General features: G+C 41.5%; 1 protein-coding gene across 1 annotated transcript in view; it reads right to left on the reverse strand.

The window, feature by feature from the left end:
* The window catches only part of LOC117810216 (cingulin-like protein 1), a 32,139-nt gene extending 8,730 nt beyond the window's left edge, over window positions 1-23,409 (reverse strand). The window contains 15 exon segments of the mRNA XM_034679915.1: window positions 370-540; window positions 921-1,073; window positions 1,172-1,276; window positions 1,402-1,608; window positions 12,535-12,674; window positions 12,677-12,746; window positions 13,693-13,831; window positions 14,782-14,927; window positions 15,977-16,066; window positions 16,513-16,536; window positions 16,538-16,619; window positions 18,324-18,418; window positions 18,513-18,831; window positions 18,833-20,212; window positions 23,228-23,409. Of these exon segments, the coding sequence (XP_034535806.1) occupies window positions 370-540; window positions 921-1,073; window positions 1,172-1,276; window positions 1,402-1,608; window positions 12,535-12,674; window positions 12,677-12,746; window positions 13,693-13,831; window positions 14,782-14,927; window positions 15,977-16,066; window positions 16,513-16,536; window positions 16,538-16,619; window positions 18,324-18,418; window positions 18,513-18,831; window positions 18,833-20,160 (3,069 nt within the window). The 5' untranslated portion in view covers window positions 20,161-20,212; window positions 23,228-23,409.
* Window positions 23,410-23,655: the final 246 nt, after the last annotated feature.

Genomic DNA, 23,655 nt, shown 5'->3' on the forward strand with positions numbered 1-23,655 from the left:
CTGTGGGTCTTTGAATTCTTGATATTTCTCTTTTAGTGTAACTCTGACAATCGAATATCACTTTTAAGAAAGAACAGCGGCTTTACTTCGCTTTACTCTTCTCAGCTACTCCCCGTTATCACTGGGTTTTGTGTTTGAGCTGAGGAGCAGAAATACCTAAGTGGTGACATCGCTCCCTGAAAGCTGAGGATGATATTTTTAGGGAGGGGTCAAACTGAGTCAGAACAATGGCTCATCATCTGCTGCTCTGCCTTGGATGGCTCAGTCAGGCTGCCTGATGATGGCTCACTCTCAACACTCTCACCATGAAAGTATTTTCAGCGCTCAAATCTGTGACCGTTAAAATCAGGCTGACATGGCTGACTGTACCTCTTCTTGTATGCTTTTGGTGACCAGCAGGTACTTCTCCAGCTCTTGTCCTCGCTCCTTCAGGAGCCTCTGCAGTTCTGTCAGCTCCCTACGGTTCTTCTCTTTGTAAATATCAATCTGCTCCTGCAGCTCTCGAGTGGACGACTGGGACGCATCCACAATATCATTCATCTGCAGTCACAGTGAGATGGAGAGAAAGAAAAAAGGAAGAAATGAGCGTAACCCTCATAAAAAAGGTAAATACTCAACAAACATAGCTCTGTTTGATCATGCAGAGATAATTTTTTCTTTTATTAGTAATTTTTCTTTCATCTTCATGAGCCAATGGGGTCTTCTGGACTTATTGCATGTAAACCTGCATTGGTACAGTGTTTAAATAATTCTTTATTTAAAAAAGCATGCCATCTTTTCTATTAAAAAACAGTTAATAACTAAGACTGGATGTTGACGACTGAATGCATTTTACTAAAATGAAACCAGACATCTGTATTAGGCCTATGTGGTGTCTGCTTTTCGTATTGTGTGTGTGCTACAGACTCAGACACACCCACCTCCCTCTGGAGTTTCTCCACTGTACGGTCCAGCAGTCTCCTCTCGTCCTCGATGTCATTCTTCATGTTCTTGAACTGCTCCTTCTGAGCCCTCTCCTCAAGTAACCTCTCCTCCAGCTCCTTGTGTTCACTGCTCAGTTTGGTGAAGTTCCTCTATAGAACGGAGCACAGAATTAAAGATTCAAGGCTGTGCTTGTGATAGCAGTCTACATTGCTTTGCATGCAGTGTGGAGAGGTGTTGCTTATCTCACCTGTACATCCTCCAATCGAATGGTCAGTGCTCGATTGGCACGGGACACCTCCTCTTCCTGCTCTTTAATTTCAGCCAAAGACTCCTCCAAATGTTTCTTGTCCTTCTGTTAAGAGAAAACACAACACTTTCTTGCTTAACAGGTGGTGTGGAATTAAACCAGACTTATAATGGAACAAGCATAACTTGCTGTTCTAAATTAAACTTCCGGTATACATCTTGACCCCTCACCTCGTGTCGCCCAACTTTGTCCCCTAGCCTGCTCTCCTGCAGCTTGGCCTCGTCGATGATGCGGTTGAGTTTGGCCACCTCATTTTCCAGCTCCTGTGCCCGCCTGCGCAGCCGCTCGGTCTCTTGGGTCAGCCGTCCCGCTTGACCCTCCGCTGCACCCTTGGCTGCCTCCACCTCAGCTTTCTCACGGACCACTGCTGCGCTGCCCTGCAGAACGAGATGAGGTGTTCAGTACAAAGGAAGCAGGAGTCTGTGACACTCAACAAAAAAGTGGAACAACAGTGCGTGATGGAGCACTGGAGACAAAAAGTGTTCAGTTTGTCACTGGGGTTTTGTTGCTGTGGAGAAACAGAATAACATTGTCCCCCTTTGGTACTCTCAGTGTACACAATAAAGCACGTAAGCAGGCCATTAAATTTGAGCTTTCATTAGCCTCTGCTGATTGAAGAACACAATGTCTGCGAGCCAACTCTTCTGTCACTGGATTAAAAGAGTTTAAGCCTGATGAACTACTGTGAGATGGCTTTTAGAAGCATCTTGGAACCACTACCTCTCCTTATAAATCAAGGTTTATACAGTGTTGCACTTGTTGCAGCAAAGTAGCAGCACTAGAGTTAACAAGGAGCTCTTCCCGTGCCCAATTTGTGAATGAATAGTGAGCTGCAGCTCTGACATTTCAGGGCTGAATACTGTGCAGAAGAGAAAGAACTGGGGACAGACATATAGAAACACATTTCTACAGGAGAGAAGGAAACAGAGAGAAAGAAAACTGACAACAACGTGACTTTATCAGTAAGACAGATGACAGGTTTCAGTTATGATGACACCCTTCCAGCGAATTACGGTGTCGGTAGACCACAGAACAGACACGCACAAGTTTGTTTGGAAAGAAGATTTTTTGAAACAGAAGAGGAATGTTAGGAAACCGGTTTGACAATTTCAAGTTTCTCTCAGTTATGACAGCTTCTGTGGACACACAAATACAGAAGAAGGGGAAACCTTTTACAGATGCACTACTGAACAAAAACAAGCAAAAAGCTGAGTTGGTGACGATCTTAAGAAATGTGTTGCAGAGAAATGCATCAACCCAGGATACACTTTCTTACTTCATCACATCACATTAGCAGGAGGGTAAAATAATTGTAATAGTTGTTCTGGTTCAGTGCAGCAGTTTATCTTTTACGTTTTGAAGGTAGCAACTTATTTATAAATGCATATTTTAGTTAGCTGGAATCCAGACTCTACCACTCTCATAGTAATTTCCTTGGTGACAAATGTGAAAGGCACTCTTTGGTTGGTTGAACTTGTTGTCAGCGTGCTTGAATACAGGCACATCCTGTACTAGAAATGGTGCCTCCCTGCCTCAGCACTGACAGGCCAGTCAGACCTGTTCCCCCGGTCACCACTGAGCCGCCCTCATCTCTGCTTCACCGGGTCGCTTGTTTGGTTTAAGGAGCAAGAAGACAATCAATACCACCAAATCCACTGTAATTACACTGCTTAGGTCGCAGGATTAGCAACATAAACAAGGATGTAAGAGAACAAGTAGATAAATAGGTCTTTGCAAAGACAAAAGCATAATTAAAGCAGATGTTATGTAAGAGTTATATAAGGCGGCATCAAATGATACAAACTCATCTTATAGTACAAAGAAGTACAGTTTCTCTGCACAACCTGCTACAGTCTCTACATGCACCCAGTTTTCTGACTGGTGCATCCTTATATGGGCTCTGGTCACTGACATTTCTTTGTGTTGTGTTGCAGCAGCTCCTTTATGTCACTTTGAAGTCTCACATGTTAACGTGTTGGTCTCAAAATCTCTTAAATAGGTCACAAACACTGCTTATTCCTTCAAACTCAAATGACCTCCAATTTCTCCCACATAACACATTCAGTAACTCATGTGGTTATATTGGTCATACTGCTATTGTGTTTAGGGTGGAAGCTCATTAATGAAAAAAAGAGGTTGAGCAGCATGTGGGGCAAAACACAGCTTTCACTACAATAATAAAGCATTCATAGAATGTGTCAGAGTTGTGTTACATTTCAGCGCCATTTACAACAAGTTCAGCCGTCACATTTCCCTGCCTGTCCCACTTCCCACAGTGGGCCTTATGAGTTAAAAACACAAGCAGAGCCACCCAGAGAGAGGGAGACCCTGCTGCTGTCTGAGAGAGGAAGAGGGACAGGAAGCAGTTAGGATAGAGATGTCGGTGAAGTGAAGTGAAGTGTTAAAACCGCTCATAGATAGATTAACTTTACTTATTAAGCACACTTTTAGTTTAGCGTTACTTGTACATGAAGCATTTATAAGACCTTCTGGGACTAGCTTCTTATACACTGCATATCTAGTTTTGTTTTAATAAAGTAACACTTCATTTCTTCTTTTCTTATACATGAATATAAAATGTGAATAATTGATCCAATGCATAACTAAAGATTAATCTATGTCTACATATAAATCTTTATCATCTGCTTAAACACAAATGAAAGAAGAAGCCTCACAACACAAGCCGACTTTGATATATTAGTAGAAATATAACAGAGAAATATGTAGTCATATCATACAGCTGGTATTTTTCCCCCTTAACCCTAAGTCAAAGTTTGACTTGGATCCTTGTGTGTACTCAGACTGTTTGTCCTAAGTTGCACATTAACTAACTTTGAGCAGTCTTTGAAGCTTGGTACGAACGCTGAAAGTAAAGTATGTGCAGGTCGACTCGTGTGCTGTGGTGAAATCCTGGCTCTCTCAGTTATTCCTACTAAATCAGCTTCCAGCATAACATAAGGGCTGATTGTCTAAAAATAAACAGAGCTGCAAGAAACCTGCGACAGAAATCCACGACAAAGCAGCGTTTTAGATCAATTTCCTGAACCAATTTTATTTTTCCATATTCCTGAGATCGGTTTTTAATGTAAGTGAGACTGATCCTTTAATTGGGTATAAGAGTCAAATGTTGTAGGATCATAAAGTTTGTTGATATCATTAACATTGTATATACTATTGAGAAGAGTGAGCTAGAGGGATGCAAAATTGTCAATTATTGATATCAACTTAATTTGTCAATATTGCACACTCCTACTCCGAACAATGTTCAGTCACTTTCAAAAAGCATTTTTGCCCCTCTGGGCACCAGCTGACTGTTTTTGTTGAATGCCAGACTATATATTGTATACATTGTAACAAGTTGTTTGTATTTGTAAACATATAGAGACATTTTCTTTGCGGTGTGGTTGTTGGGCCTCTGAACTGAATGCTTATTCTCATTATTTGTGAAATTTTTTTTTTTTTTTTTTTTTTTTTCTTCGGCTTGGCACTACTTGGTCCTGTATGTTGTGGATATGTGCTGTTGAAAATTTAAAATCCAATAAAACTTAAGTCAAAAAAAAAAAGCATTTTTTCTCCAGGCAACAAGTTGTCATATGCAACTATGAGACCCATCATGGGAAGGTAAAGATAAATCAAGAGAAACTGTAGTCAGACGAGTAGTTCTTCAAATAATGACATTTTTCGAAAAGCAAACAGCTCACATGTGATTCCTCTCCCTCACATGTTCCTCCTGTTACTCTGGATGTTCTGCTTTTCTTTTTTGATGGCAAACATGTTGGAGGTAATTCTGCATATGTTATTCCGGGTCCACCGTCTGGCAAAACCTTGGAACATTTGATTGACAAAATCCAATAGAGTGGCAAGCACATAGCTGTGAAAAGTTACAAGTACTTCTGATGAAGGTTTATTTTTCCTAAATAACTCACGTGTCACCTGGATGTGATTACAAGTTATTGATGTGAAAGATGCAACATCCCAGTGCTGTCTCTTGTCACTATTATCATATACATAGTGCTGTCACATGAAGTCAGATGTATCCCTGCTCCATGTGTTATGATATAAAATTACTACTGACAAGCCATGTTCTTATTTCAGTGGTGCTCTCAGATCCAGGTACCTCAAACCAGGATGCATTGAAACACATGACTTCCTGCTGCAGCAGCTGCAAAAACATGCTCACTGTGGGTTCACTCACAAAACCTGAACAAAGCCAACAGCACTGACAAATTGTTTGGCTGACAGTAAATGAAGCCTCTGCAAAAGTTCCAGAGGGATGACATTTTCTCTTACATACCCTCTTCCACCTTTTGACATCTGGAGGAGTCCCTCACTTCCTGTTGTCAGTCTTCACTCTCATGTTTCCAGCCTCTCAGTCATTTCCTCTTTCCTGTACCATAAATGTAATTTATCATGGATCTCTATTTATTTAGATATATTTCCAACAAACCACAGTATGAGACCCTACTTGAGACAAGCTGAGACTTACCTCCAGGTCACCATCACTTCTATAAGACTGGATGACTCAACATAGGAAGACTCATTACCAACCTGTTGTCTCTCTCTACGCTAAACATCCACACATGCCAATACCTATACCTCCTCCAACATCGATGGATCTGCAGGCTGAGAAGATATTTTATATTCATGTTTCTTTTTAAGGAGTGGACTGCTGTAATCCCCAAGATGTTGGTTTTTTGTTGTTGCTATTTGACTTCTCATTGAAACACAAGTAAATAAGTCCTGCCCTCACAACTTCAGACTAAACAAAGCGATTAGAGCGTGCAAAGATGCTCAAATATGCATGGTAGGCCACAATAATCCTTTTTAATTCTTATTAAGTCTGATAAAACACACAAACACACAAACCAGGACTGTGAGGTGCTGTAGACTTCTACTCTTTCTTTCTGCATGTATCTAACTTTGGAATAATCGCATATAAACTCCCCATTCATCCAGAGTACAAGTAATTTCCTGTATGGTATCACATTATATGGCCTTAACCCTTATATGAGGATAAACTAGAAAAGGACTTTGCTGGCAGTTGAACAGCGTTGACTTGTTTTGCCAGCACTGAGTGTGTGTTACAAATACAACAGCTTTCGTCATTAAAAAAAGAAGAAACTAAGACCTGAGGTTAGCTGGAACAAAAAACCTGTCATGAACTGAAAGGAAGGATTGAAGGAGAAATTAAAACGTGACAGCTGAGAAGCGTTGGCTTGTCTTTGGTCAAAGGAGAGCTGTAATCAAATCTTGTCTTGTCCTTAGAGAAATGAAACAGAATCTCATCTTTCAAAGAGTCTGTGTGCAAAAGTAAAGCACACGTGTGCATGGAGGGTTGTATATAACAGGAAATTACAGACTATTGTACTTGAGAAATTGCAGATGGTCAAAGAGACGCTGATGCTTTTGATAAAGAAAGAAACTTTTTAAGAAAATGACTTCATAGAAAGTCAGATGTTGTTATTGCTGTAAGTCCATCCTGATATGTCGGTTTGACTCTCTGGGATTTGGTTGTTGACACCATAAATAGTAAATGCTGACAACTACGCCAACAAACTTTGATCATCAGATAAAAAAACATTGTTTTAAGACATGAGGATGTTTAAGTGTGACTTCATCAGAGTGCACCTGGCAAGCAGGATTAATAAAAACAGCCAAGTCAGACAAACAATCTGGGAATCAGGCAGCACGACTGCCTACGTAGAATAACACACCTGTTTTTAAACACAGTTTGTACTGATGAATATTTTATCAGTGTGCCAACAAAGAAAGTAGAGACACATGCTTCGCTCATTTATAGATTATATTTAAAAGTAATCATTTATTCTTGTCGGTTTCTTGGGATCAAATGTGATTAAGGTATCTGGTCTCATGTTCTCTGGTCTCTTTGTTAAAGGTTTCCTGGAATCAAAAACTTTAGGATTATTTAATCCAAACCCTTTTTATTTTTGTTGAAGCTACACTCACCACAGATTTATAATCCCATCATTTCTCAGTGTAAAGTGGAACATGCAACGTGAATACTAAGATCATGTAAATAATCACACTCACCACAAAGCATTTATCAAAACATTAAGACTATTTGTTGTGTTTGACTCCGAGTTTGACTCCCAGGTGTCAGAGTGCCAAACCTTAATCAGTCACTCAGTAACGCCAGCAAGAAGAAGAGAACGCCCCAAATCCACAACCCAGACTACAGATCAAGACTTAAAACTCAAGTAAGGAGATCCTCACTCAACATTATACACAATGAAGTCCAAATGTTCTGTATGTCCGTAACATTTGAGCTGCCATTGTTACAAACGTAGGATCTAAACTGTTGTGACTCTGAAAAATGTTAATAGTCAGATAATGAATCATGGTTATCTGGAAAGGAATGCCAAACTTTCAAATGTTTCATAGAAAGATATGTGAAAAATGAGAAACTACCCACAACCTAACAAGCAAAGCAAATTGCCGTTGCAGATTTGAATCCAAACACATAAGGGCTAAAAAGCAGAGACAAAGAAAACAAACAAACATTTAGGAAACTGCCTGGTTTTGAATGGCTGTGCCGCTCATACCTGAACAACATTTTAGAACTGAATCTTTCCTAACTGAGCTGCTGGGTTTGTTTCTCATCAATAAGTCCAGGGTGCTATCACTTCATCTATTTGAAAATGTAATAATTCAACCTGGTTAAACGACCCATTCCTTCGTGTCTTTGTAAGACTCCAGAAACTCTCCCCATCATTTTCCTCCTCACTTGTTGCCCTACGTCTTCTTCTTTTTCAGCCGCCAGCTAAATCAGCTCCTACAGCTACGCTGGGAAATATACTGCTATCATCAAACACGCAGACTCATGCAGGAGCCTTTACTTTCAAAACAAGCCTGAGGGGGAACTCTTCTCTGGGCTACGGAAGTTTGATGATCAGACAGTGAGACTTCAGTTCACACGCTGGCAGAGATTACTCAAGAGGCAGAGCGAGATACGGAGGGGAGTGACACAGGCCAGAAATGAACTGCATTTAGCTGAGTGGGGAATCACTGCAGAGTCTTGTGTGGAGACTGTGGAGCTCAGAAATGAAAAATACAGCATTTAGGATTGAGGTTACAGATGAGAGCTTGATAACAATGTGGCTGTGTTACACACTGAGGCTTCGGGCTGTAGGTGAAACATAACAAGAGCTGGAAACGGTGTGATAAGCACAAGGCTCTGTCTTTACAGCAAGCACGGCTGAGACCCATTTAAGCCCCTAACTCTGAGAATCTGGAGCTCTGTGGAGATGGAGATGCCGCTGTAGCACCCTGAAGAGGCAGAAATGAAAAGATCTGAGCCTCTCCAGCAGGCCGGAGCGGGTGCACTGTAACAGAGCTGGAGTTGAGTGAAGAGGGAGGTCTGCAGGGAGCACATTCTCCACTTTGACCCCCACATTCCTGGAATCAAACCTTCCCTTTTCTCACCGCACCTCATCTTTCCAAATGCTCCGCATACCAGCACATGCTGACACCAAACATCAAGTCCACTTCCAACTGTGCAGACGTCTTTTGTTCCAGAACATTAAGAACTCAAAATAAGCAGATTCATATCTTCTCGAGAAAGTATGATGAACGTTTTTCAACTTTGAAATTCCACACATTTCAGCTGACTGAAAAAACAATGCAGCTTTCAATTTAAAACACAAAACAGGCCCCCCATTCCTTTCAAGGGGTCAGCCACGCATCCCCTTTTCTTCAGCACACTGACCCACTATTCAGCATGTCCCAACCCCCGCTGCTATTATTGTGTGAAACAAACTCATCATTCATTATCAACTGAGGTCCACAATTACCCCCACTCTCTAAGGGCACCGAAAGAAGAGGGGGCACGACGCAACTCAGGAGCGGCAGCTCATTAGATTAGTGATGGCTTGCCACTGCAATTAACTAGCATACGGAGCAGTTCAGTGCTCCAGTTTACTGCATTCTTCTCCACATGGGCTGCTCTGGTCACTGCAGATGTCAGGGCCACAAAAGAGGGGACGCAGCACTTTGGATGGAGGTGGGGGAAGGATGCACTGTCCACTTTGGCCCTCTTCTCCTGTTCTGACACCCTCACACAAATAGATGAGTACATGAGATAATCAGCAGTTTTCCTTTTTAATGTTGGACTTTCTCACAGCCAGTTGCTCAGCCTACTGCCCACATGCTGAGAACATTTTGGACTTCAAAAGGCTTTGGGTTTAATTTAGACTTCTTGTTTTGTTGCTTTGGTGTTTGTGCCAATCACACTGTGTATTTTAATCACACAGTGAGTCTTAATAAGCAGAAGAATGTATTACTGTTATGCTTTCAAAATGCTTATTACGCAGCCAGGACGACAAAATGATTTAATTAATCAGTTTTTTCAAATGGTGACTTATCAGATAATCTCTGCTGCTGCCACACTGTCCTGACACAGACATTTATAAAGTATAAATGCTGCAACTGCTTACATGAATTTGCTTTAATTTGCATAATGACTGATAGTCCTCTTGCCTTAAAATATCTGATGAAGTTAATTCTGAGGAGAGAACATCAATTCAACAACATAAACAAACGTCCCAACAGGAGAAATCTGTTAGATCTACGGAGAGGAACAAACAATGACCTCATCTCTCCAAGTGTTTTACAAAGCACTGTGGGTAAACCCCCGACAACATGCTCCCTGAGGGGACCAGTACCTCTCTTTGACAAAAGGAAATGTTCTCATGGACTCTTGCAGGCAGAGCGCTGCTGTATATAGACCCCACCAGCCTGCAGGAAGCCCAGAACAAGGACAACTTCCAGTCTCTGAGACAAACAGGACACACATGAGTTACACAGCAACCTGCTGAAAACAAATGCGTCTTCAGTCCAGTGCGTCTTCATCTTAACTCAACTTCCTCTATTTTGAAGCCACAGTTAGTGAATCAAGGAACATTTTCTTAAATTCTTTACTTTTACATAGGCCTGAGTGATAAAACGATAACGATAATTATCGTGATGTTATTTTTCTCAATATAAATGTAACAAATGTACAATAAAATGTTGATATATTTAAACCTGTAATTACACCCCCCAACCACTGGAAAGGAAGGGGGCACTAGTGTGTCTTAACGCTAGTTTAAGAAGAAGTTGGCATGGAAAAGCCCACTTCTTCTGTTTAATGTTGGATGCTAACTCGAAGGATAAGAGCAAGCGGCAACCTCCGGTCTAAACACACGAGTCCAATGCGAAAGTGCTAAAAGCTGCAGTTCATAGAGAATCCGCTTGAGGCTGGCTCCGGAAGTACCAGAAATCACATACACATGAAGGGGAAAAAGACGATCTTTACAGCAGAAATAAACATGTTTACAGCCTGGTACAAAAGAGGAGTGTAGTCTGGATAGCTCATTTCTCGATCGGCACACACTGCACGGGGGTGGGGAATTTTTTTCTAACACTGCAATTTCAAAGATATCGATATTACGCGTCTTCCAATGAGAGGCACAGCTGACCTGCGGGAACACTGTAGCTGTTGGCTAGGAGACTCAAACTCTGCCTCTTTATGTCACACGGGCTCCACAGCAGCAATATGGCTGCTCCCACCGATTTGGCCTCAAAACAGCTCTTCAGAAACAGATGGGTGACATCACGGATACTACGTCCATATTTTATACATGGGTCTATGGGTAAGAGGTAATGTAAACACAGCTGAAATGAGCGACAGCGACACTGAAGAAAATGCAAAACCAAAAGCTGAAGCAGAGTGAAAGATACTCTACAAGAGAGTCCACTAAACTTCATAGTTAGATATTTTGGCTATTTACTAGACTTACTAAATCCAGATACAAGCTAACAAACCGTCTGGTTTCTTCAACTTTCACTCAGGAGAAAAAAATCTGCCTTTAAAATTATATGGAAGAATGATCTAATATTTATTATGAACATTATTGATATCGACTGATATAAAAATGTTATCATGATAACATCTTTTTCAATATCGCCCAGCTCTACTTTTACCACACAGGAGGTTCATCGCTTGTATTACTCTCATGATAGTGCAGAACAACAGTGATTTATAAAAGGAAGGCCCACTTCAGGTTTTTTTAACGCAGCAAAAAACTGTTCCGAGAAACCTTTAACTGAAAGTTGCTACAATAGTGACCTGCCAGTAAGGCAGCTCCTCACAGTCTGGTACACTGATAAATGTCTCTAAATGTATCATCAACATCCCTCTTCCTGTAAACGTTCCTCCCTGGAGGAGCAAGCTGAGATAAGGAAACACCTCCACACTTGACTGCTTTGACAGACTTCCCATGGAAAATGATTGACGAGCTACTTTTAACTGTTACACAGTGTTTCCTTTCATTTTTATCAGTTTGGTCTTTAAGCCCGCACAAGTGTGTGAAATTTAACAGAGCTGATTTCACCTGAGGAAAACTTTCCCGCCCTTCCCTGGTCGGTGAATGAAACTAATATTTTAACACAGATCAAAACAAAAACTGGGGTTTTAAAGCTTGTTGTGAGATTTTCTCTGAAGGTCTGGCAAAAAAACAAACCATGGAAATACTGACCAACACTGCAGACATGCACAAAACATCTATATTTTAAATATTAAAATCTGAATGGACAAGTGGATATTTGAAGGAGTTAGATGAAATATTATAAAAAACTATAAAAACTGAATCGTCAAAACTCGCTCGTCTTACAGCAGAACATAAGTGGCCACAGTGGCAGTACTCAGACACCACATGTTCTTTTATTCTGAAGGAGACTTAAGAGTAGGATGTTTATTGCAAGTTGTTGGGTGATAATCTTTTAAATTCTTGTTTTCAAATCGTAAAAATTCTTGTGTCACTCCACACCTCCTTTGCACTCTGATCTCTCTCTGGTTGAGTAAATCATATGTTGACATCTTCAATTCAACAGTTTTTTGAAAAATGCAAAGAAAAAAAGGCTTCTCTCCCTTTTTGATTGAAAATCTTTTTCAGAGGGATGAATTGTTTCTGATTGTAAGTGCTAAGCTGATTCTGGAAACGGTTCATCCTGCAGGTTTTAGAACCAGAGTCTCAGTATTTTGATACTCAGGTGCCACAGATGCGTAAAAGTGAAAAGGTGTAAATTATGTCACTTCAGAGCAGAGTTCAATTCCTTGATGAAAAACACATGGCACAACTTTAACTGCAAAACACACAGCCCCCCTGATGTGATGCTTATCTCCACACTCCTCAGTGACAGGGTGTGTTTCTAGAATGAGGGAGTGAGGGGAATGAGGAGGAGGGGGACACACTGAATGAGAAGAGAGAGAGATATGGAGGAGAAGCATACAGGAGGCTGATTACCTGCTTCGCCTCCTCTAAAGAGGTCTGCAGACGGCTTATTTCCTTCTCGTACTGCTCTTTCATTTTGTCCACATCCTGATCATGAGCGGCCACTTCCTCCTTCAGAGCCCCTTTCAGAGCAGTCAGCTCCCTCTCTCGCGCCGAAGTAAGTCCTCCTGCTCCTCCTTGGCCAGGAGAACCTCCTGCATCTCCACTTTGAGCTGCATCATGTCCTGTGAAGAAATGAGCACAGAATGTCTGACTTGAGTGAATGTGTCCTTTTAACTGAAGTTTGTTCTATTTATAACTCATGAAACTTATCACTGTAGTGTAGTCTACTTTACATACTTATTTCATCTTATTTTTAACCATTATTTTAACTTTATGTTAACATATTTTATTGTGTGATGTTTTATTTAAAGCTTACATTTACTTTGTAGTTTTTAAATCAATCATTTTTTAATGCCAGGCTTGTTTTGCCAGTTATCTGCCTATTAGCACTTTAAACTGGCCTTTGTGTTTAAAATGTTTAAAATGATAAATAAAGGGGCGCTGGTGGCCTAGCGGTCTAAGCGCCCCACGTACAGAGGCTACAGTCCTCGTCGCAGGTTTCGCCGGTTCGATTCACGGCCGGTCAACCATTTCCTGCATGTCTTCCCCCACTCTCTACTCCCCATATTTCCTGTCTCTCTTCAGCTGTCCTATAAAATAAAGGCAAAAATGCCAAAAATATAACTAAAAAAACCATTCGTGACATGATACAGTTTATCCCATATTTTGGGTAAACTAAATGTATTCTGTGTTTTTTTTATTAAGAAGTTAAAACCAATATTTACATTTACTCTACTTTAATATAGGATGTCTGTGAAGGTTCTCAGTCATCCAGGTCATGGTAATCCAAAGCTTGATCCGTAAGGCAACTTTCTACCAGTTCAGTTGCCTTACGGATCAAGCTTTGGTTGAGGATAGTATGCAACAAATCAATCAGAGTCTAATCTTTGTGCTCTTGGTATCATCATATAGTTTCAGCTCATAGTTTGACATACAAAGTTTTAGTATTTAAAACGCAGCATGAAAACATTTCAAGGTGGTTTGAATTAGCACTGGCCATGTGTTCAGCAAGTATAACCAGAAACCACTACATCTGTCTCCTTTGGAACAATGAGCACTGTGAATTACCGCCATAATGACGTCTTTCTCTCCATCTGAGGCGGATTTCTTGGCCGTGTCCAGCTCGTCATGCATCTCTGACAGCTGATCCTGCAGGTCTCTGATCTCTGTCTGGTATTGCTCCCTCTCCATCTTCACCTGGAACAGTCTGACAAACCACACATCATGTCACAACACATCGCACACACTCTACATACAGTAGATTTGCACAACACGCCTGCGCACCTGCACTGTAATTCACACATAGAAAAGGCAGCACCTGTGCTGGGTCTGAACGTGAGGCGTACGAGCACAGAGGTTAAAATGAAAAACCTAAACCTGGCAAACCAATAATGTCTAAGCTGTCGCTGCATGACAACACAGAGGGGGAGGGTGATAAGTGATGTGAGGCACCTCAAACAAATGACCTCACAGTGATGTAGACTGGAGCTGAAAAACCTATAACCTTGTTATAATAGACTTAAAGATGACAGACATGTAGCCATATCCTTTTTGTTTGATTCGTTGTTAACGAATAAATAAAATAACAATAAATGCACATAAAACAAAACCACTGATTTCAGATAAAGTAGAGAAAGTATAGAGTTTAAGTAGCCAAGTCTATTTGTGTTGGGCAAATATTTCCAAAAACTAAACACAGTAGAGCTAAAAACCCAGACAGCAATCAGCTGAGAAACAAAAATTCTTGATTGGAAGCATGAGAAACCATAAAGTCAACAAGGGCTCAACACTAAAGGAGTCAGACACTGCATATGTTAACAGAGCAGGTGTACAGGCAGTAAGTGCTGTCAAAGTCAATAGTAATCATCCTCTCTGCACACTTAAATATGAGAGCTGTCTGTTCAACAAACCAGGGGAGGCACGAGGAACTTCATAGAAACGAACATACTGCTCTGGTTTCAGAGTGACAGTGTACAGAAATTAGCAGCAGATGATAACACATCCAGCTGATTATAACAAGCTTACATTACTCTACGACACACAGAGTTCAAATAATACTGCAGTTGTTAGAAAAACAGTACAAAACTAAATAAAAAAAGAGTCTATATTATTTATCAACACACAATTTTTCCTAGAAGAACGTCACTCTGCACTTACTCTTCCACCCGTGGTGTCTGGAGCTCAGCTCCTGTTTTTGGCCTAGTTTTGTCTCTTCAACGCTTACCAATCCTCTAAAACTCCGCTCTCAGCTCCTGCTGCAGTCTCCTTAAACTCACTGCTGTCCTCCTGTCAACCGTATTCTTCTGAGGGGGAAAAACACAAATGTTAATATCAAAGATTCAGTGTAGACATTAAAAAGCTACTGGTATTAAGATTAAGTTGGCAAGGCACACTCATTGCTTCATTTAAGTATGAAGATGTGTTCTTTTAGCCTCTATGTAAGGTTTTGAATGTAAAAAAGATGGATCCCAATATGTGAAAAGCTATACATGTTTATGAAATGTAAATGTTGAAGTTTAAAGGGTTCCCCATTGCTGTACCCACTTTTATTTTAACCTCATTTTACCACAAAACTGCATTTATTTTTTTTTTTAAAACACTGAAGTGACTTAATAAATGGTAAATACAGGGTTTAAAAAGCTATTTAACTCTATAACCCATGTGTTAAGATCAAGCGGCAACCTCCAGTCTGAAAATATGAGTTCAATGTGGAAGTGCTAAAAACTGCAGTTCAGCAAGAATCTACTTGAGGCTGGCTCCGGGAGTACAGGATGTCACATACACACCAATTCAAAAAAGACGATCTTTCCAGCAGAAATAAACATGTTTACAGCCTGGTACAAAAGGCGAGTGTAGTCTGGATAGATCGTTTCTCTATCGGCTAACATTGTAGGGGGGGGGGGGGGGAATTTTTTCTAACGCAGCAATTTTGAACATATTGAGATTACGAGTCTTCCAATGAGAGGCACAGCTGACTAGATTGGCAGGTGGGAACACTGTAGCTGTTGGCTAGGAGGCTCAAAGCCCGCCTCTTTATGTCACAATTGCTCGACAGCAGCAATATGGGTCCCGCTGACGATTGGCCTCAAAACAGCATTTCAGAAACAGATGGGTGATGTCACGGATACTACGTCCATATTTTTTACAGTCTGTGGTTAAGATGAGCTAATTCTACATCTAATTAGTAATGTCTCTTTGGTAATCCCTGGCTTAAACCCAATCCAACCAAACCCTTTATCAAAGGATATTCTCAAAAGACAACAAGTCCAGCAACAAACCAACAGCCCAGGACTGATATGACAGCATACATGTGTTGGTCTCTAAGGTTCAGTCATGGTTAGACTTTTATTACCTCGAGTTGTCTCTTCACTTCTGCCATTTCTTTCTCCAGTTCAGCCTTTTGCTCCTGCAGTGCTTTAGTTTGAGCAGAAACGTCCAAAGACTGACAAGAGAACAAGTTTTAGAGTCAGTTATATCTTGAAAGGTTTACACTGAATATCTGAACTCTGGCAGAAGCACTCAATGAAAGGTAAATATTCAATTGTTGACAGTATCTGCTAGACAGAGTAAACAGCTGGAGAACTTAAGCCTTAGAGCTTCAGATAATATACAGTGCTTTGAAAAGTTTCCATACAGTTGCTTTACAAATCAACTGAACAGTATGATCAGGCAGAATGAGAGGTCAACTAACATTTATATGTTAAACTTCCATTTGAGCTGAAGTATGAGGGCAGAACAGCACTTTTAGAAACCCCAAATCTGACTGCAATATCAAATCAGCCTTTTGACAAGGGAATGAGCATTTCAAAACAGAATCAAAGATATATTCACTTCATTGTATTTTTATCTGTCTCTTCCTGAGTGATAGCAGGACACAACTTTTCTTACTTTGCTGTCGCCTTGACCGCTCGCTTGTGGCCCGAGACTTCAAGGTCTGTATCTTCTCAAAGACAAGGTTGACCTTTCTCTTTGTGGTTTCATCGCTGTCGTTACTTCTGTCGAGACACAAACACACACACACACACACACACACGCACACACACTACCACACACACACACACACACAACACACACACACAAACACACACACACACACACATACCACATAGAATATGTTAACACATTATAATAAATAAAGGTTGAAAAAAATAACTTCCTTTGGTGTTTGTGGGATCAGGGCTTTATTCCAGACGTCTCTGGGGAACACAGTAATTCACCCCTACTTAGAAAGGGCAGAGAGGATCATGCTGCTGTGAGTGTGTCACCCGCCTGGCACAAACAGCTTCATTACACCCGTCCACTAAACCATGAAGCACATGAGCGGAAGAATCAAACGTATGGGCAGCGTAATAGGATTGCTGCAGAGTCTCATTTCATCACTTGGTCATTTAGTTGGAAAAGTGCTGAGAGTTAGAGTAAAAGTGTAAAATAAAGCAGACGTTTGTGATCACTGAAATAAGGACGACATTATTTTGAGCTCTGGATTCATAGCAAATGGTCACAAACCAGCCACACCCGCAGATGCAATGAAAATTCTAATGATATCATTGTTCATGTTCTGTATTTCAAACTGAAAAGAAACGATTAAAGTACGTTCAGCTCAGTGAAAACGTAACATTCTGAAACATCAACTTTCCTAGAGTTAAAAAAGACGACTTTGTTTTCAGCGTTAACACTGAGCATGTCAGGAGTTTGAAAGCACCCCAGATGGGAGGATTTTCTCAACCCACAGAAAAATCTTTAATCCCTCAGCTAAAGTGAAAACATCAGATTCTATAAAACTGGAGTTACACCACTTTCACATGACAGCAGTGATATTATTTCAATAAATTTCGCAGCTCAGAAAACGAAAAGCCAACCCCCTCCTCCTCCCCCAAATATCTCCTCTGTTCATACAGATGATTTCCATTAAACCTTTATAACCCCTGGTGGTGAATGTTTGTCTTCTGGGCTTTGGGAATGTGGCTCGGTTTCAGCCCCAGCACTTCCATCTGTGTTTCCTTTCCTTTGTCCTGTGACTCCTGACCTGTGGCTCGACACACCCAGGCAGTTTCCTGTTCACTCACTACACTACAACAAGCCTGCAGAGGAATGATAGAAAACCTGCAAAATGAATCGAACTATAAATCAACACAACCTGGTTTGAATTCGGAATGCAACAATTTAACTTGTATTTGTTGTTGATATAGACGGTCTCAAAAAACTGATCCCCAACAATGATTTTCCAACTTAACCAAGAGACTGTAAAGACCGCCATAAATCATCATATCTGGCTTTAGAATCTCAACTTCATTTAACCTTTAGGGCCCACATGCCTTTCCCTGACAGGCTGGAGGTGTCTGATTACACAAGCAAACATCAAGTCTTCCTCACATTTCACACTGCAGCAAAGAGAAAGCAGAGAGAAAAGTGGGATTCTGCAAGAAAACAAACTCCAGACAGCTGGATTACTCACAGCTTGCATGGGAGGGTAAGAAGAGCACATTCTTTCCCTTTTATCGCAAACAGTCCAACTCTGATAAAAACCATTTATATGCCCCCACAGAAAAGCCTCCTCCTTTGTGATGCACTGTGAGATTGTGAAACTTTTTGGCTTTGGTGGGAAAAATATTTGAAATGTATGATTCAACAAACAAGGGTGATGAATGAAGATAAAACCTTAACGGTACATTTTAAAAAGAACAGAAAAGTTTACTCACCCATCTTTGAGATAACTGAATAAAATTTGCTTTGCTGTCTCTTCATTTGTTTGTTGTGAAAGCTCCTGTTGACCTTTGAGGAGATCAGGTGTCGCCTGAAATGAGAGAAAGATTAAATGGAATAAGAGAGATATTAAAAAAGCTGAAAAGCAGTCTAAAAGGTAAAACCACTGAACTCTGGCTTTGTACCTGAACATCTGCCTCTGCGCTGGGCTTCTTGTCTGCCGTGGAAGAACGCTTTGATAGAGATGTGGACAGTGATGATGACGATGAAGCCTTTACAGCTGAAGAAGTGCTGTCCTCACTGCCTTTACTCTTGAATGGTACTGAAGAGGTGCTGGTCTGTGGCTTTTTGTAACCCTGTATGAGGCCCACACCTTTAGGGATGGTGCTCTGAGGTGAGCCGGGCGCACTGGTGGCCCGAGACGAAGCTCTGGAGTCAGTCCTACCATCTACATTGGAGATCCAGGAGTCCTGACTACCAGCTGTTTTCTGCAGCCGGAGCTGAGGGTCGCAGGACATGCTCCATGGATGTACCCCGACGGGAACTGAACTCAAAGCTGGAGTCGTCTCGCTGGGTAAAGGCGCTGTCCACGCTACGTGAGCGCTTCCTGTCCTCCGGGTTGATCCTGTTCCTGCGCCCTGCTCTACCTCTGCGCTGCTGGCTGCCATCTTTGCCATCAAACTTGTCAATAAGCTCGTCCACACCAGGAATAGAGCCTGTGTCGATGTCTCTGCCTGAACCAGCAAGGAAAGGGATGTATCTGCGGTTTTCATGACGATTAATAGAGTCAGCGTACAGGGCCTCCATCTGTTCGTCCAACAGGGTCTTTGAGGTGGAGGATGACGAGGAGTGGCGGGAGCGGGAAGAAGACTGTAGAACTGGCCCACTGGAGTCCGTCCTGCGTAGGGGAAGGACGTCAGGCTCACGGTGGGTGCGCTCCAGACTGGAGTTGGCGCTGCTCATGTAGCTGGGGGTTCTGCCTGAGGACTTGCTCTGTTCACTCTGAGGACTGGACACAGAGGAGGGAGACACCTGGGGTGGAGGTTGAGATTTCGAGCCTGGCTTGGACACAGGTGGACTCTGGTTGGTGAGATGAGATTTGGACTGCGGCTGAGCCACTTGTGATTGAGGCCTGCTCTTAGGCTGAGCATGTTGGACTGAAGGCAAAGACTGTGACTTTGTTGGAGGGACAACTGCATCACTTACACTCTTGGATGGAAGTGGCCTTTTGTCTCGCTGAGTGGAAGCTTTGTCCCGATCCAGGCTTGATGACTTTGGGACGGTTTGGGATGCTGCAGGTAGAGAATATTTAGATGAGGAACTCTGCTGTTGGTTTCCAGTCTCAGCCAGAGGTGGAGACCTTAAAGGCAAGCTGTGTAAACTATCAAGGTTCAGGGAGTTGGTTGCTGGATCATATGGCTGAAGTAACTCAGGATGCTTCTGAAAGTTCAGAAGGGTGGATGGTCTCTTTCCTTGTGAATCTGCAACCCCATTTTGAGGACCAGTGTAATGCATCATCTTCTGAGATCTGTACTCCGTGAAGGGACTGCTGGAACTGGCCTCTTTCCCTCCCCGGAAATCATACTCGTCGTAGTTCTCAATAAAAGAGCCCTCTGAGTCCACGTAGCCATTGCTGTTGGGGTCTACGTAGGAGTGAGGGCCCTTGTCTTGGTTGTTGAGGACTACATATGGGTGTCCATCGATACCCTGGACACGGATGCTGAGGCCGTAAGAACCAGCTCCATTACTGTTGGGCCTGGAGGGGCGCGATGGCTGAGTTTGCCCCCGCTGTGGTCCACTGTGAGGAATGCCAGTCACTCTGTACGACTCCATCAGGAATGCAGAAGGAAAACAAATCCCTCTCCCTGGATCAGGTGGCCCACCTCTGCAAGCAAACATTAAGACAGGCTGCATTATTCAGAGATGAGACGCTACATAATTTAGTAATATCAACAAATGTTTCCCGGATCCACATTCAGCCTCTAATGAAACATTAAAGCCTCTGCTGCATTTCATTATGCTGTACGCTCTCATTTTCTGTCTTTTTTTGCTTCTTAATGTTGTTTTTTCTCTCCACAGAGATGGTATCTGTATAACTGCTCAGCTAATGAGTGCTGACTAAATGAGGAATGAGCCAATAAGCTTCCTGTGTTTCCAATGATATCTAAGAAGAACCCACAGTACCTCTGAAAATATGCATCAACATCAGCAACATTCTTTCTAACAGCTACAATCACTAAGTACTGTTTAGAAAGGTCTTAGAGGTGCGTGACTAACAGGTAAGGTATAACTTAATGACAGGTCACCGTGCATGACAAAGAATATAGGTTAAACAGGTTAAGAGGAAGGGATTGAAAGATAATACTTCAACATGAGTCAGTCAGACTTGAGAACAATGTCAGACCTCTGTCATCTCTGCTCAGCCTTGGGGGGTCAGGTGTAAAGTGGATGTGAGACTCTGTGTGTGTGTGTGTGTGTGTGTGTGTGTGTGTGTGTGTGTGTGTGTGTGTGTGTGTGTGTGTGTGTGTGTGTGTGTGGGGGTGTGTGTGGGTGTGTGTGTGTGTGTGTGTGTGTGTGTGTACATACTGAACATTGTTGTAAATGATAGAGCCATTTGGAGCCCATGCTCATGAGAAATGCAAAGAGCAACAAAACGTTACTCAGCTTTGTAGCATAAATAATAATTGCAGGGTTATCTGAAGTTGATTTGCATCGTTATCATGAAAACACAGGCGGCAATAAATATTAAGATATTAAAGAAAGCCCCTAAATGTTCCTTAGACATTGTTTATGCCCGGGAAGCTGCTGGAGACAAAGCCATCAGCAGCTAACATGTTTCACTGCACAATGGGCTTTTAGCAGGTTCCTGTTTGCCTTACTGATAACATCCTATTCTACCTGATGCTGTAAAACAAGAAGGACTGTGATGTGTCTGCAAGAAAGGCATTGATAAGACTGACAACAAAGGAAAAAGCAGGATGTAGCACATTAACATTAAATGAGTCAATGTAGCTGTATGGACAGCTGATCAAAAATGTAATGTAGAGAAATTAAAGCGCCTTGTAGGATTTGGAAAAAAAAACAGTGAGTACGTTGACAAGATATACAGTTGTGCTCATAAGTTTACATACCCTGGCAGAATTGGATTTCTTGAGTAGTTTCTGTTGTCATTATGATATAAAAAGAGTAAATACTGTTGTGAAAAATGAGTGAAAAAAAGTTTTTCTCTTATCATTCATATTCTCTGAAAAATGGCAAAAAAAACCCACAAATTCTGCCAGGGTATGTAAACGTATGAGCACAACTGTATGTTTGTTAACTGACACAGACGTGGCCACACTGCTTATTGAAGTTTGCCTTCATCGATAAACTTAGAGATTTAAATCAATGAGGTAATAGCTAAGAGGCATTATTAAATATCTAATATTGTTATTTTTGCATCAGTATTTTGATATTTCATGCATTCAGTTTTCTAGATTAACATCACTGTCGGATTTTTTCAAATCTGATTCAGTCTGTATAATTTTGCAGAAGAGGGCGTAATGTAAAACTACATGTACTGATATAAGATTTAAGAATTTGTCCCCAAAAAAAGTTAAGTGCAAATGGTAAGACACTGCATTCCTTATTTATTCTTATACATTTTTGGTGTTTCCTGCATATAAAATAAATGTTCTCCTCCAAAGCTTACATGTTTCTGATATAACTATTAATCTAATTGTATATGTTATAGGCAGGTACTAGTATAGTTTTATTTTGAAATGTGCTGTCTCTTTCACAAAACCCTGCAAACACAAAGTATTGTATATTTTACAAATGTAGGCCGCCCACAGCTCTGTGTGAGAATAACTGACCTCAGTTTGGTGTTAATAAGTTATTGAATATTGTTGTTGGTGAGTGGAATCAGCCTAACCCTTTGTAGACAGAGCAGGAAGGATGAAGACAGTCCAGCAGGAAAAGTGCTGTCCAGATCAGATTTAAGCTGAAGGCAACACAATGGACTCTTTCATCCTTAGTGTCACATGTATCCAAAACAAAAGTGATCCAACAAGTGCGTAAACTTTTTCCAGTCCATGATTTTTGTTTGTTCCTTTCCCTCAAAAGGAGGAAACCCACACTGAGATGCCCCACTGCCCTTTCTAGTGGCCATGCTGCCTTCACTGACCCCTGTGCTGCAGAGCAGAGAGGTCAGCACCGAGCACAGGTTGGATGTCAAGGCCCTGGCTTTGATCTGTGTGGAGGGGTGGACTGTAAAGATTTAACAAAGCAGATTTTTATCTCTTCATGAGAACTGATTAATGTTCTGTGTCACATGGAGTCCTGACACAGCTGCAGAGACTCTCATGACTACAAGAGGAAAATAAATCAGTTTAGAGCAGCAGTACGTGAGAGAATGCGAATCCCACAAGAAGCCACTGAAAACAGCGAGAATTCACACTGGGAAAATATTAAAGAGTTACGCAACATAAATGGGAGTTCACTAATCTGGAGCGGTCAGGTAAATGCAACGTGAGCATACGACTGCTACTGTAAACACAATTAAATCATTTCACTTTATTACTAAGTCAATAAAATGGCAAACACAGCATAAGATTGGGATTTTGAAGTTATTTATAGGGAAAAAACTGCTGTTTGGGTTGACGCAGTATCTGGACATTTCTCATCGCTGCTCTGCAACAGGTGGCAGAAACACCACAAGCCTGAGATTTACTGTCAAACTTCTGCTTCATTTTTTCCTCTCATACATTACATTAAGACCAAGTTAGGTCTGTTTCAGAGAGGGTTTAATTCTCATGTTGTTGTCAAATGTTTAGTTTCTTTGCGTCTTGTTTAGTTCAGCGGATATTGACGCTCAACAGAAGCCGACCATAAACTTTGTTAGCTCGTTAAAGTTACTCACCGGCGTCGTTTCTCTCTCTGGGTCACTTATCGGAGTTTATTCACGCTTTTTAAGAAACTTTGTTTAAAAGTTAAACAGCTATGCAAAGTATCCACACCACTGCTAACTACCTTAATAAATCCAGTGTTGTTTTCTGAGGACAGAGTAGGGCAGCTTGAGAAGGACGTCCGACCCTCCGGGCCGCTCCGCCTCCTGAATCAAGCGCACAATCCCGCCCACCCACCCAAAAACACTCTGCTGGTCCAGGAACAGATTTCTCAACATACAACATCCTACACTGAAGTTTACCAGGACTCATTCCTACAGGTTCTTCTTCGTTTAGACCGACCCAGCTTGGCTCTGTTCAGCTCAGCAGGGTCCTAAGAGTCCTAAAACCAAGATACACATAAGACGCGCACTATGCGCATAATTTGTCCTTCATACTAGCT

The sequence above is a fragment of the Notolabrus celidotus genome, chromosome 3 (assembly GCF_009762535.1).
Source record: "Notolabrus celidotus isolate fNotCel1 chromosome 3, fNotCel1.pri, whole genome shotgun sequence".
NCBI lineage: Eukaryota > Metazoa > Chordata > Actinopteri > Labriformes > Labridae > Notolabrus > Notolabrus celidotus.